A 16,024-nucleotide genomic window follows, 5' to 3' on the forward strand; every position below is an offset into this window, starting at 1 on the left:
CATTTTCTCATCTAATACACTTTATTGGTGCCATGGGTCATGTGAAAGATTGCTCTTTTTCCTATTCTCGTTTTATATATAAAGAACTTTAACAACAATTCAGTAAAATTGAAGTACATGGCCAAGGAATTTTGTATTTCTGAAATGCAAAAGAATATTTTCAAAGTTATATTTAGCAATGATTAGTAGCGATTGAAAATTAAATGACAAGGTACAATTTATACCTAGGTGTTTATGTTTTTTAAAAATTGTTCACTCATTGTGTTTCCTTTATAATATATGCAAATATTATTAATAAACGATTATGCCCTGACATTTGAATAAAGTCAATTTTTTGTATAATGAAGTATAAATAAATTAATTTTGGCACTTTTATGTAGTACAGATTCCAAGGTGGTACCTAAGTCCTATATTTTTTATTGTAAATGCTCATTTGAATTTGCCTCATTTAAGTGGTTAGCTGATATAAATTAAGTTTTAAGTCCACTACACTGGGAGTTTTCCATAAGAGAACAGTTGTTTGAATGGTTTTGTAAAATGAAGTAACTTTTTCAGTAACACCAATAATCTCTTATTTTACTTTTTAAAATATAAATCTACATTGGACTAGATGATAGCTGAGGTTTCCTTAGCTCTAACTTTTCCCAGGCTGTATGCCCTGTTTGTTTAGAGGTGTTTATGTCAGGCTTGCTGATTTCTGATATCTGTCTATGCACCTTGGTCCTTCTCTTTCTTTCCTCACTCCAGAGACGTCTTTTTCTGCTATCTTGCTTTTTTTGAAAATTCTTTCTTTCTCTAAGGAAATAATTTTATATTTGAGCCTCTTAAATGTTGTCTGTCTTCTTCCATAACTTCTCCAAGCCACTGTATATTTTTAATTATTTATTAGGGAATACAGGGAGTATTAAATTTTAATTACATTTTTCTAGATTTTTCTAGTCTTCATTAATGTATATACTAGGCATGGTTATAGCTTTAATCAGTGACATTTTCATTATAGTACTTTTCTGTGTTACTGTTTAATGTAACATTTTGTGTAAATATTTCCACGTATCATCATAGCCTACTTGTAAGAATAATTTAAAAATCTACATGGTATGGCATTATTTAGAGTCATTGTCAACTTTAATCTGCCGTTTGGTGGTAGCCATCTTATCCAGGGCTTCCCTGGTGGCGCAGTGGTAGCCATCTTATCCAAAACATATGTTTCAAGCATATGTTTCTCTGTTATTCAAGAAGTAATGTAAATATTAGTAGTACTGAATATTTAAGTTCAGAATACATTTAAAATGTTCAGTAGCTCTACATATCTCTGTTCAGAATGCTAGAAGTTGAACAATTGGCACATATTCAGGCAATTGCTTTTATCAATTGTCTACTCACCCCCTGGTGACACTGTTAACTGAAGCCAGGCATTAAAAGCATTTTCACTAAAGAATGACAAAAGAAAACTGCCTGGCTAATCTATCCTGCGAGCTGAGTGAGGTCTTGAGCATGGCACTGTGGATATGGGGATGTAAGAAATGAAAGAAACTGAGTGGAGAAGAGAACATAGTTAGTGATTTTATGGAGTGTAATGAAACTGTCAGGTCTGAACTCTGAATTTTTAAAGAGGTTAGGAAATGGAAGATCAGCAGTGCATTTGAGATACATACAAGTATGATCATTTGTTTTTGTGAAATTTGAAGATGTTGAAGAATCTCATTTTCAAAAGTCCAATCAAGTACTTCATAATCATTTTATGATACTGTATTTGTGGAATGTGCTGTGTAGTATTTCCCTATGCTAATAGAGATCAATGATAAGAAACACAAAATGATGGATAATTTGCCAGGGTTCCTCACCTGTCACAATTCTGAGAGTTACTTTGTTTACAAGATTTCTGTGTTCACCAAATTAGATTATATATGTCAAGAAGCTGCACTAATTCATTTATGGCAGTGCTGGAAACAGTTTGGGGGCATATTTTATCTCAGGTAAAATAACTATCATATGTAGTTGTTGTCTTTCTCCTTATCGCATTGTACTATTGTTTATGATGAGACTATGGAAAATTCTACTGCATTTGTGCAGATGAATGTAAAATGGCATAGGAATCCAGATAATTTGAAGATATGTGAATTCTGCATTTTGAAGCTAGACAAAAATCTCTGTTGATTATTTGCCAGAAACCTATGAGTAGGCTTAGAATTCAGTCAGGCATCTTTATTACAAAGTAGCCCCAGTTTGATCTGTGATGTTGGCAACAATTGAATGATTCTTAACCACACTTACATACATACACACATACATACATACATACATACATACACACATACATACATATGTATGTTAATTTCTTCTAATCAGTCTACATTTTCTTTAGACCTTTAAAAATAATTTATCTCAGTTGGTATTACTCAGTGGCATAACTTGAATCCTATAACTTTCTTTTTCTGCCGTAACATGAAGGCAGATATTTTTTTTCTGTTTTGTTTACTACTCTAGCTCCATTACCTAGAACAGAGCCTTACATTGTAATAAGACCTCAAGAAATGTTTGTTGAATGAATTTCACATACTTCCCAGTCCTCACTGTTCAGCTGTTTATTCATTGAATAAAAGTTTCTTGAAAACCTATTATGAGCCAGGCTTTAGCATATGTTTATAAGAAAAGTCAAGGTATTTTCTTTCAGGGAGCTTTTGTTCTAGTGGAGTGGAAATGGCTCAGTAAACAACTAACCAAATAACTGCACAAAATAATTTCAGATAGTGATAAGTGCTAGCACTTAAAAAATAAAACAGATTGATTTGTTAGAAAATGTGTGAGGGTATATATACCCTAGAATTTGGTGGGCAAGGAAGATCTCTGAGGAGATGACATTTGAGGTACCTGAGTAATAATGAGCCAGCCTTGGAAAGATCTTGGGAGAAGAGCCATAATTTTACTATTCCCCTAAATAAAACCTGTGTAGAGAGGTAAGTTCCTAGAATTTATAAAATGCATTTTATAGTCATCTACTTGCATAAAATCTCCCAAGGTTTGAGAATCTCCTTGGGGGAAGAAAACATCCCCAAGGTGGAAAAGGTGACTATTTTTTCCTCTTGTAATTTTTGTCTTGGTTCACTCTGATTCCTGTTAGAGCTGTTTTCTCATCCTCCAGCATTTCTTTGTTTTCATTGTTTCTGCTCTTTCCTTCCTTTTATTTTCTTTGAATTAGCTCTACCTTTTCTCACTCAGTAGGACAGTTAATATATTAATTTTCAATCTTTTCTAAGTTTTTACAGTTTTTTCTAAGTTTTCTAAGTTTTTCTAATTTTCAATCTTTTATAAGTTTTTCTTTGATTTTTTTGAGATATTAATTTTTATTTAAACGTCTGGTTAGTGAAAATTACTCTGGTGAAGGTTAAAGACTACCAATGCAGAATTTAAAATACCCATTTCTATCAGTATACATTAATTTGAATTTATAACTGCTTTCCTCCACACCTTCCAGAAACCCATATGATAATTTTAATGAAAGTCCCTAATGAAAGTGATGCCATTATATTTTACCTTGAAATTTATACCAAACAAATATTGCAGATTATATTTAAGTAGAAACATAGCACTTTATGATACATTTCCTATAAAAAGAAAAAATAAGTACTGGTTCTACTGAGGTCAGAAAGTAAATTTTTTAAAATTAATTTATGTATTTATTTTTGGCTGCATTGGGTCTTCGTTGCTGCACACAGGCTTTTTCTAGTTGCGGTGAGCAGGAACTACTCTTTGTTGTGCGCAGTCTTCTCATTGTGGTGACTTCTCTTGTTGCAGAGCACGGGCTCTAGGTGCGCGGCCTTCAGTAGTTGTGGCTCACAGGCTCTCAAGCGTAGGCACGGGCTTTGTGGTGCACGGGCTTAGTGGCTCCACCGCATGTTGGATCTTCCTGGAGCAGGGATGGAACCCGTGTCCCCTGCATTGGCAGGCAGATTCTTAACCACTGCGCCACCACGGAAGTCCCAGAAAGTAAACTTTAATTCAAGGATTTTTCTTAACAATGAATGGAATTCTTTTTCCTTTTTTTTTTAATATTTATTTATTTTGTCCACGATGGGTCTTAGTTACAGCATGCGGGATCTTCATTGCCGCGTGTAGGATCTGTGTGTGTGTGTGTGTGTGTGTGTGTGTGTGTATATTTGTGTATGTATAACACAACTTCTTTATCCATTCTCATTCGTCAGTGGACACTTAGGCTGTTTCCATGTCTTGGCTATTGTACATAATGCTGCAGTGAAAATGGTATGCAGATTTCTCTTTGACATAGTGTTTTCATTTCCTTCGGATATATACCCCCAAGTGGAATTACTGGATTATATGGTAGTTCTATTTAATTTTTTGAGGAATTTCCATACTGTTTCCCATAGTGGCTGCACTAATTTTTATTTCCATCTATAGTGCACAAGGGTTCTCTACATCCTTCCCTGCATTTGTTGTCTCTTGTCTTTTCAATGATGGCCATGCTGAGAGGTGTGAGATAATATCATTATGGTTTTGATTTGCATTTCCCTAATGATCAATGATGTTGAGCACCTTTTCATGTACCTGTTGACCATTTGTATATCTTTGGGAAAACGTCTATTCTGGTCCTTGGCCCATTTTTAATTGCATTATTTGTTTTTTGTCTTTTTTTATAAATTTATTTACTTTTGGCTGCATTGGGTCTTCATTGCTGCACATGGGTTTTCTTTAGTTGCAGTGAGTGGGGACTACCCTTCGTTGCGGTGCACAGCCTTCTCATTGCTGTGGCTTCTCTTGTTGCAGAGCTCGGGCTCTAGGTGCGCGGGCTTCAATAGTTGTGGCACGCGGGCTCAGTAGTTGTAGCTCGCAGGCTCTATAGCGCAGGCTCAGTAGTTGTAGTGCACGGGCATAGTTGCTCTGTGGCATGTGGGATCTTCCCGGACCAGGGCTCGAACCCGTGTTCCCTGCATTAGCAGGCACTCGAGTTCTTAACCACTGCGCCACCAGGGAAGTCCCATTATTTGGTTTTTTGCTATTGAGCTGTAGGAGTTATTTATATATTTTGGATATTAACCCCTTATCAGATATATGATTTGCAAATTTTTTTTTTCATTCTATCGGGTGTCTTAATTTTGTGGATCATTTCTGTTGCCATGTAGAAGCTTTGTAGTTTGATGTACTCCCACTTGTTGTTTTTTTGGTTTTTTGGGTTTTTTTGGGTTTTTTGCGGTATGCGGGCCTCTCACTGTTGTGGCCTCTCCCGCTGCGGAGCGCAGGCTCAGCGGCCATGGCTCACGGGCCCAACCACTCCGCGACATGTGGGATCTTCCCGGACCGGAGCACGAACCCGTGTCCCCTGCATTGGCAGGTGGATTCTCAACCACTGCGCCACCAGGGAAGCCCCACTTGTTTATTTTTGATTTTGTTGTTTGTGCTTTAGATGTCATATCCAAAAACTCATTGCTAAGACCCATGTCAAGGAGCTTTTTTCCTATGTATTCATCTAGGATTTTGATGGTTTCAGGTGTTACATTTAAGTCCTTAATCCATTTCGAGTTAATATTTGTGAGTGGTGTAAGATAGAGGTCTTAGTTTCATTCTTTTACATGTGACTATCCAATTTTCCTAGCACCACTCATTGAAGAGACTGTGGGTTCTACATTGGGTATATGTGGCTCCCTTGTCAAATGTTAGTTGTCCATATATGCATGGGTTTGTTTCTGGGCTTTTGATTCTGTTCCATTGGTCTGTGTTTCTGTTTTTATGCCAGTACCATACTGTTTGTTACTATATCTTTACACTACAGCTTGAAATCAGGAAGTGTGATGGATCCCACTTTATTCCTCTTTCTCAGAATTGCTTTGGCTATTTGGGGTCTTTTGTGGTTCCATATAAATCTTAGGATTATTTTTTTCTACTATAAAAAATGCTATCAGAATCTTCATGGGGATTACAGTGAATCTATTGATAGCCTTGGGTAGTGTGTGCATTTTAACAATATTAATTCTTCTAATCCATGAACACAGGTTACCTTTACATTTATTTGTGTCTTCTTTGATTTCTTTCATAAATGTTTTGTAGTTTTCAGCGTAGAGATCCTTCACCTCCCTGGTTAAGTTTATTCCTAAGTATTTTATCATTTTTGATGCTATCGTAAATGGGATAGTTTTTTAAATTTTTTCAGATAGTTCACTGTTACTGTATAGAAATGATACTGTTTTTGCATGAGAATTTTGTATCCAGCAACTTCAGTGAGTTTGTTGATTAGACCTAACAGTTTTTTTGGTGGAGTCTTTTAAGATTTTCTGTGTATAAAATTATGTCATCTGTCAAAAGAGAAAGTTTTACTTCTTCCTTTCCAATTTTGATGCCTTTTATTTCCTTTTCTTTCCTGATTGCTCTGGCTTGGACTTCTAGTACTGTGTTGAAAAGGAGTGGTAAACGTGGGCACCCTTGTTTTGTTCCTTATTTTAGAGAAAAAGCTTTCAACTTTTCACCATTGATTGCATGGGCTTGTCATATATGGCTTTTATTATGTTGAGATACTTTCCTTCTATACCTAATTTGTTCAGAGCTTTTATGATGAACAGATGTTGAATTTTGTCAAATGCTTTTTCCTCATCTATTGAGATGATCTTTTTAATTTCATTCTATCAAGGCGATGTATCATGTGTATTGATTTGTGTATGGTGAACCATCCTTGTGCCCAGCGATAAATCTCACTTGATCATGATGAATAGTCCTTTTAATGTGCTGCTGACTTTGATTTGTGGTTACCCTGTTTTTCAAGTATGTTAACCCTTTCCTCCATCTGCTTGCTTTAGACTGATAATCATATAGTCTCAAACGCATTCTAAAAAAGAAGAATCTACATTTTCTTACTCTCCTCCTCTATATTTTATGATTTTGATGTCCTCTTTTACATCTCCACGTTTATCCTTTTGCTGTTCCTTGTGTTTATCATTACTTTCACAAATAGATTTTTTTTTTCTTTTTGATTTGTGTACTGGCTTATTTAAGTGATTTACTTTCCAATTGTGATTTCCTCTTTTCTGTATCTTCTTGCTTCTTTTATACTTAGAGAAGACCTTTCAATATTTATTTTAGGGTAGGTTTAGTATTACTGTATTCTTTTAGTTTTTGCTTGTCTGAGAAATTCTTTCTCTCTCCTTCTATTCTAAATGATAATTCTGCTGGGTCGAGTATTCTAGGTTGCAGATTTTTCCCTTTCAAGACTTTGAATATATTTCACCACTCCCTTCTGGCCTGCAGCATTTCTGTAGAGGAATCACCTGATAGCCTTATGGGGGGTTCCCTTTTAATTAACTCTTTGTTTTTCTCTTGTTGCCTTTAGATTCCTCTTTTTTTTAACTTTTGCCATTTTTATTATATGTCTTGGTATAGGTCTGTTTGGGTTCATCTTGTTTGGGACCCTCTGTGCTTCCTGTGTCTGAATATTTGTTTCTTTAAGTTTGGGACGTTTTCAGCCATAATTTCTTCAAATATATTTTCAATATCCTTTTCTCTGTCTTCTCCTTCTGGAATTCCTATTAATGCATAGATTGGCATGCTTTATATTATCCCATAGGTCTCTTATATTGCTTTTATTTTTTTTCTAATTTGGCTTTCTGTCTGCTGTTCTGATTGGATGATTTCCATTATTCTATCTTCCAGATCACTTATTCGTTTTTCTGCAATTATTCATTGCCTTTAGCTCAGCTTTCGTCTCGCAAATGAATTTTCCAATGTGCTGCTGAATTTGGTTTGCTAGTATCTTGTGGAGAATTTTTACATCTATATTCATCAGGAATAATGGCCTGTAGTGTCCTTTTCTTGTAGTATCCTTTTCTGGCTTTGGTATCAGGGTAAAGCTGGTCTCATAAAATGAGTTTAGGAGTATTCCCTCCTCTTCAATGTTTTGGAAGAGGTTGAAAAGGATTATCATTAGTTCTTCTTAAAATGTTTGGTAAAATTCACCAGTGAAGCCATCTGCTCCTGGGCTTTTCTTCATTGAGAGATTTTTGATTAGTGATTTAATCTCCTTACTGGTAACTGGTCTGCTCAGATTTTCTGTTTCTTCCTGACTCAGTCTTGGTAAGGTGTATGTTTCTAGGAATTTTTCTGTTTCTTCTTAGTTGTCCAGTTTGTTGGCATATAGTTGTTCATAGCCTCTTATGATCCTTTGTAATTCTGTGGTATCAGTTGAGTTGTGATGTTTCTTCTTTCATTTATAATTTTGATTTGGGTCCTATTCTTTCCTTGGTTAGTCTAACGAAAGGTCTGTCTGTTTGCAGATGGCATGATCCTTTATGTAGAAAATCCCAGGGGACTTCCCTGGTGGTCCAGCGGTTGAAACTTCACCTTCCAATGCAGGGGGTGCAGTTTCGATCCCTGGTCAGGGAGCTAAGATCCCACATGCCTTGCTGCCAAAAAAAACAAAACAGAAGCAATATTGTAACAAATTCAATAAAGACTTTAAAAATGGTCCACTTCAAAAAAGAAAAAAATTTTTTTTGAAAAGAAAATCCCAAAGAATCCTTACAAAAATGACTAGAGCTAATAAACACATTCAGCAAAGTTGCAGGGTATAGGATCAACAAAAAAAATGCAGCTATGTTTCTGCACATCAGCGGTGAAGAATCTGAAAACGAAGTTAAGAAAATAATTCCATTTACAGTAGCATCCAAGAGAATAAAATACATAGAAATAAATATTCCCAAGTTGGTGAAAGACTTGTATGTGGAAAGCTACAGAAATGTGCCGAAAGAAATTAAAGATGACTTAACTAATTAAAAAGACATCCCATGTTCATGGACTGGAAAACTTAATATTGTAAAGATGGTAACACTGACCAAAGGAAGGTACGGAGTCAATACAATCTTTATTAAAATTCCAGCGGCCTTTTTTGCAGAAATGAAGAAACTGATCCTTAAACTCATATGGAATTGCAAGGGGCCCCAATAGCCAAAACAGTCTTGAAAAAGAATAACAAAGTTGTTGTTCAACAACTAACATTTCTTGATTTTAAACCTACTATAAAGCTACAGTAGTCAAAATAGTATGGTAGTGGCATAAGAATAGATATATATAGGCCAATGGAATAGAATTGAGAGTCCACAAATAAACCCGTATCTCTATGGCCAGTTTGTTTCAGACAAGGGTGCCAAAACTGTTCAGTGGGGAACGAATAGTCTCTTCACAAAACGGTGCTGAGACAACTGGATATCTACATGCAAAAGAATGAAATTACACCACTACTTCACACCATATAGAAAAGGGAACTGAAGTGAAGCAACAACCTAAATAAGCTAAAACTATAAAACTCTTAGAAGAAAGGAAGAGTTCATCTTCATGACCTTGGACTCTAAGTGGAGTCTTAGATATGACACCAAACTTACAAGCAACAACAATAGCAAAATAAAATTAGATAAATTGTACTTCATCAAAATTAAAAATGTTTGTACATAAAAGAACATTATGGGGCTTCCCTGGTGGCTCAGTGGTTGAGAATCCGCCTGCTGATGCAGGGGACACAGGTTCGTGCCCTGGTACGGGAAGATCCCACATGCGCTGGGCCCGTGAGCCATGGCCGCTGAGCCTGCACATCCGGAGCCTGTGCTCCGCAACGGAAGAGGGCACAATGGTGAGAGGTCCGCGTACCACCCCAAAAAAAGAAAAGAACATTATGAAGGAAGTGAAAAGACAACTTCCAGAATGGGATAAAATATTTTCAAATCTTGTATCTGATAAGGGTCTAGTATCCACAGTATATGAAGAGCTTTTACAACTCAACAAAAACAGACAACACAATTTAAACTGGGCAAATGACTTGAATACACATTTGTCCCAAGAAGATATACAGATAGCCAAGAAATACATGACACAGTGCTCGACATCATTTGTCAGGGATGTTAGGGAAATGCAAATCAGAACCACAATGAGATATTACTTTATATCCACTGGATATCTATAATCAAAATAACAAGCATTGGCAAGAGTCTAGAGAAATTGGAATCCTTGTATATTGTTACTGGGCATGTGAAATGATGCAGCTGCATAAGGAGCATGTGGTGGTTCCTCAAACAGTTAAATGTAGCGTTACTATATTACCCAGCAGTTCTACTCCTGGGTACATACCCCCAAAATTGAAAAGAGGAACTCAAATATTTGTACATAAATGTTTACCATAGCACGATTCTCAATAACCAGAAGGTTGAAAACAGTCCAGTTGTTTATCAGTGTCTGAATGGATACATAAATTGTAGTATATCCATACAGTAGAATGTTATTTAACCATAAAATGAAGTACTGATACATGCTACAGCCTGGATGAACCTTAAAAACGTTATGCTAAGTGAAAGAAACCAGTCATAAAAGATCACATACTGTATGATTCTATTTATATGATACATAGAAATGGGTAAATCCATAGAGACAGAAGGCAAATTGGTGGTTATCAGGGTCTTAAAGAGGGAAAAAGTAGAGTGATTCCTTAATGGAAGTGGTTTAGTAAAATGTTTTGGAACTAGAAGAGGTGGTGGTTGCACAACATTTTGAATGTACTAAATGCCTAGAATTGTACACTTTAATATTGATTTATAATTAATATGTGAATTTCACCTCACTGAAAATATTAATAGTGACATTAATGGATTATAATAACATCGATTTTTAAAAGAATCCATGAGCCCATACTCATACTAAGAAACATGTAAAGTTGGGGTGTAGGATAAGGGAAAGAATTCAGAAAAGAAGTCTCTTTTTTTGTTTGTTTGTTTGTTTTTTTGCGGTACGCGGGCCTCTCACTGTTGTGGCCTCTCCCGTTGCGGAGCACAGGCTTCGGATGCGCAGGCTCAGCAGCCATGGCTCACGGGCCCAGCCGCTCCGCGGCATGTGGGATCTTCCCAGACCGGGGCACGAACCCGCGTCCCCTGCATCGGCAGGCGGACTCTCAACCACTGCGCCACCAGGGAAGCCCAAGAAGTTTCTTCTTAGTAGAAGAATGCTAACTAGTAACTACAGAAAGAATGGGTTTTTTTTAATTGCCATTTTACAGCTACCACAATAATGTTTGGTAGTAATTGTTGAAACCATTGGGTGAAAGGCTGTTAGGGAATAGAATATTCAGAGAGTCTCCAAGTATCACCATATTGATTGTTTATTACTTTCAAAGGGAAATGGTATCTTTAATAGAGACATCTAAGAGATAATCACCTAAAACCAAGTGATCAAACTTAACACCACTCAGGTATTCTAAAATGGTATATCAAAGAAAGAGTGAGTGTGAGAGTGAGCAAATATGGCAACCCATTAACAATTGGTGAATCTAGGTGAGGGGTATATGGGCATTCATTGAATCAGTCCTGCAGTTTTTCTGTACATTTGTAATATTACAGAATAAAAGTTGGGGTAAAGATGAAATTTGAATATGACCCTTCCCTGTTTAATAGCCTTGCCTAAAGGTTTAACTCCTTAGCTTTATATTTGAGGATCTTCATGATCTAGCCCCTGCTTATCCTCCCAATTTTATCTCTTTCCATTGCATTTCTCAAACTAGTTTAGACTTTAGCTATGCCATACTTCTTCCCATTTTCAAATTGTCCGTGATCAATTTACAGACCTTCTAGAGAATGGACTTGAGGATACGGGGAGGGGGAAGGGTAAGCTGGGACAAAGTGAGAGAGTGGCATGGACATATATACAACTACCAAACGTAAAATAGATAGCTAGTGGGAAGCAGCCGCATAGCACAGGGAGATCAGCTTGGTGCTGTGTGACCACCTAGAGGGGTGGGATAGGGAGGGTGGGAGGGAGGGAGACGCAAGAGGGAAGAGATATGGGGACATATGTATATGTATAACTGATTCACTTTGTTATAAAGCAGAAACTAACACACCATTGTGAAGCAATTATACTCCAATAAAGATGTTTAAAAATATATATATATCCGTGATCTCTTTCACCTCCATGACTTCATACATGCTGTGTGTGCTCTCTTCTGGAATGTTCTCTCCCCATCTTTAGCTTGTTAATTCTTGGTTGTCCCTCTGAACATTATGTAGCTATCATCTCCCCCAGGAATCTTCCCTCATCATTGTGGGCTGAGTGGAACCTATAGTACATTGTTCATATCTCTGTTACACCTCTTATTACACTGTACAGTTAATTGACTGAGTACTTGCCTGTTTCCCTCACAAGACTGTGTATTCCTTGAGTCCTTGGACTGTGATTTATTTTTCTTCTTGATATCCATAGTGCATATAAGAGTAGGTGCCACACAGTGGGTGTTTAATAAATGATTTTTAGATAAATGAATAAATTTAACCTCCTACCATTTTCCTGAACGTCTTATTATAATTTAAAAGAGTTTATCCTTTTTACTTAATATCAGGATATATCGGTTGTATGTGTACCATGTTTGGTTTTCTTAGTTTTATTTCTTTTTCCCAACTTTGTAGTGAATGAATTCATCACAGGAATTATTAGTATTTTATAGAATTCCATAGTACAACCAGTACTGACAGAGGATCATAATTGAAAGAGGTAACACACATGTAAAGCAGACAGCATAGTGTGACACAGTAAGCACTACTTTGGGTCTTGAACCGCATTAAGAATTTAGTGAAATCTAATGAAAATAGTGAACCCTTCCGTAGAAAATTGTAATATCTACAGAGAATTTCATATATAATTCTGTGTGGTTCACAAACCCTTTGAATAGATATCTATGGCCCCCAGGTTAAGAACTCCTGTGCTTTAACCCAGTGCTGGCCTCAGGTATCATCCTTTAGTAATTCACTACCTCTACTAAGTTCTAACACTAATAAGGAAAGGAGTGAAAGAAACATAATGGGTTAAAAAAAATTTTAAAGAACGATGGATTTGTTTGAGATTGATAAAAAAATGTATTGGAAATAAAAACAAACTGAAAATCCTCCAGCCCACTTTCAAAATTGTAAGTTTTCTTTAGAACAACTGTTGGATCACAGAGGGAATGAAGAAGTAAATGGCAGAAAATCTAAAAAACAATAGTGAAAATATTCTCTATGGTTAAACTGAGTAAAGTTCATGGTTTTAAGTGCATATATTACTAAAGAAAGAATAAAATAGAGTATTCAAATGAAAAAGTTAGAAAAACAACATGGTAAGCCTAAGGAAAACAGAAGAAAGGAAATAATAAAAGTTGAAAATAGAAATTAATGCATTAAAAGAAGCCTACTTAGATGACTGTTGTAACCTCCTGATGAAGAGTTCTTCCTATATCTGGTTGCTACACTGCAGCCACGGCGATCCACCATAGCATTACCTGCTTACGTAACTCTTCCTTGCCCTTAGAATGGCTCACAAGACCCTTCTTAACCCAACTCCTGTCTACCTTTCCCCATATTTCTAACCTTTTTCCTCCATCATTTCCCCAACCCTTATCTCCGCCTGCCCCATTCTCCAACCGTATAGAACTACAGAACTTCTTTTGGTTCATTGAATTTGATAAACTATTGATGACGTTTCCTTTCCTGGAGCTTTGCATTTGCTCTTCTCTATACCTTAAAGGCCTTCCCACTCTTCTTGCCTAGCTAGTTCCTTCTCAGTCTTCAGGACTCAGCTTAACTTTTACATTCTCTAGAAAGCCATTAAATACACAAACACACACACACGTGCATATACATGTATACACACACATGCTCAGGTAACAGACTAAGTACTTGGTCCTGTGTGCTCTGATAGTGCTTAACTTCTCCTATCGTAGCACTTATCACCAGTCAATGTCAAAGAAATGTTTGAAGAAGAGTAGTAATCGAGGTACACCATCAGAAAACATATTTCTAAGGTTACAGTGTTTAAAATGATTAAAATAAAAACATTTCCTAAGCTACTTTTGCCAAAGTAGACAGTGTTATGGATGAGACAGGCCAGAGGAGTATATTGTGTGCTTAAGGAGCTATCTTAAATTTAGCAGATTGTATTGGTTAGCTCTCTAAGGAAAAAAAATATTTTTGGATCTTCTCCAGATAAATTTGAGGTGCATTAAAGAACTAAATATAGGCAATTAAATTATATAAAACTAGAAGAAAAGAACAACTAGCATTTTTAATCAAACCTATAGGTCAGCGTTGTCCAATGGAAATATAATGCCAATCACATAAGTAATTTAAAAAATTTTAGTAGCCACATTAAAAAGTAAAAAAGGAAAAATTAATTGTAATAATTTTGATTAACCCAATATGTCCAGAATATTATTTCAATATATAATCAATATAAAAATTAACAACAAGATATTTTACATGGTTGGGTTCTTTTGTACTAAATCTTTGAAATCCAGTGTGTATTTTACACCTATGGCACATCTCCATATAGACAAAGACAAGCCACATTTCAAGTGCTTGATAGCCAGCCACAAGTTAAATTTAGAAGCAATAGAAGGTGTCACAAAGGAAAAAATAGGTAACATTGGCTACAGGAAAATAAACAATTAAAAAATTTGAGAAGACAAAATGGGAAAATATTTGCAGCATAATATAGTATATTATTATTATTACTACCATTATTATTCAGAGAATTCATATGAATTGCTAAGAACATTTAAGACCCCCAAAAATAAAGAAAGATGACAGCAGCCAGTTTATAAAAGAGCCAGTAGCAAATGTAAAGACAGAATTTAACGTCGTTAATAATCCAAAAAATGCAAATTAAACGATAGTAATATACTGTTTTCATCTATCAAGGTAGCAAAAATTTTAAAACTATAATTTTTAGGGGTGCAGAGAATGTGGTTAAATGGTGTTCTCATAGACTGAGGAGGAATGTGAATTTGTAAAACCGTTTTAAAAACTAGTTTAGCAACAGATAAGGGAATTCTATTTCTGGGAATATATCATAAGGAAACAATACTAATTATAGAGATGGGAAAACTACATACCAAAATGCTCACTACCTAAATTCTTTAATTAAGAGAATGGTTAAGTAGTTTATGGTATAAACATTCGATGACATACTTTGAATAATAACATTGGAAAAGTCTTTTTTTAATATTAAACCAAAAAAAGACACAGAATTGGAGGTCTTATTTTCCCCCCTTATATTTAAGGGGGGAAATTAAGCCTATGCATAGAGAACAAGACTAAAAAATTTATGAGAATGCTAACAATGTTTATTAGGATGGAGGGACTTCAGTTTCTTTCCAGTTTTTTTGTTTTTCTGTTTTTCAGATGTCATAAGATTAGTGTGTATTACCTATAAAATAAAAAGAAAACTACTCAAAATTATGGGATTAATTTAACATATTTTTAAATATATTGCTAATTTGAGATGTCATACTAATTCAGGGGTGCCATCTTATTCTCTATCAATTTATACTTTATTTTTAGAAAAACACAATACTTTACAATTGGTGAAGTAGGCATAGATGATCCAAATATTCAGTAGTTTAACTCCATCTTTGTTTCAGAGTGAAATTTATTGACTTTCCAATAAAATTATGCCACTGTCTTTTTTTATTCCCTTACTTTTGGCTTGAGTCTGACCTCCAGAAAAATGAAGTAATTAATACTTTTCAACAAATGTGTAATCCCCATTTTCCTTCCCAGTTCCATATGATTAAATAGCTCACATCTGCTCTCTTACTAGCAACATTTAATATCTTGATATACTGATTTAGTCTGTCGCCCCTTTGATTAATACTTCTTCCCCTCATTTTAAGGTTATCCTGGTACAAGTTAACCCAGGGGAAGCATTTACAATAAGAAGAGAAGATGGACAGTTTCAGTGCATTACAGGTAAGAATGGTTATTGTCATTTGAGACAAGACTAAAATTTATGATACATAAAAGTGTATGTGCTTGTAGTTTCTTCCTTTCTTTCTCACTACCACCACAAGGCACAAACTCTGAATACTTTATGGCTTAACTATTACAGTAGCATCTTAATTAGTCTCTTTGCCCTGGTTTCTTGATTAATCCTACTATAATGTCACTCCCCTGCTCAGAAATCTTCAGTGAATCTAGTTCAGGTTCCTTAGTCTTTTTTTTTTTTTTTTTTTTTTTTTGGT

General features: G+C 35.6%; 1 protein-coding gene across 3 annotated transcripts in view; it reads left to right on the forward strand.

Moving 5' to 3' along the window:
- Positions 1–16,024, forward strand: part of FNDC3A (fibronectin type III domain containing 3A) — a 160,156-nt gene that overhangs the window by 41,568 nt on the left and 102,564 nt on the right. For all 3 annotated transcript variants that reach the window (XM_024755384.1, XM_024755383.1, XM_024755385.1), the window contains exon 3: positions 15,677–15,752. In XM_024755384.1, coding sequence (XP_024611152.1) covers positions 15,677–15,752 — 76 coding nt within the window. The remainder of the gene's footprint in view (positions 1–15,676; positions 15,753–16,024) is intronic.

The sequence above is a fragment of the Neophocaena asiaeorientalis genome, unplaced genomic scaffold, assembly GCF_003031525.2.
Source record: "Neophocaena asiaeorientalis asiaeorientalis breed wild unplaced genomic scaffold, Neophocaena_asiaeorientalis_V1.1 scaffold59, whole genome shotgun sequence".
In the NCBI taxonomy this organism is placed as follows: domain Eukaryota; kingdom Metazoa; phylum Chordata; class Mammalia; order Artiodactyla; family Phocoenidae; genus Neophocaena; species Neophocaena asiaeorientalis.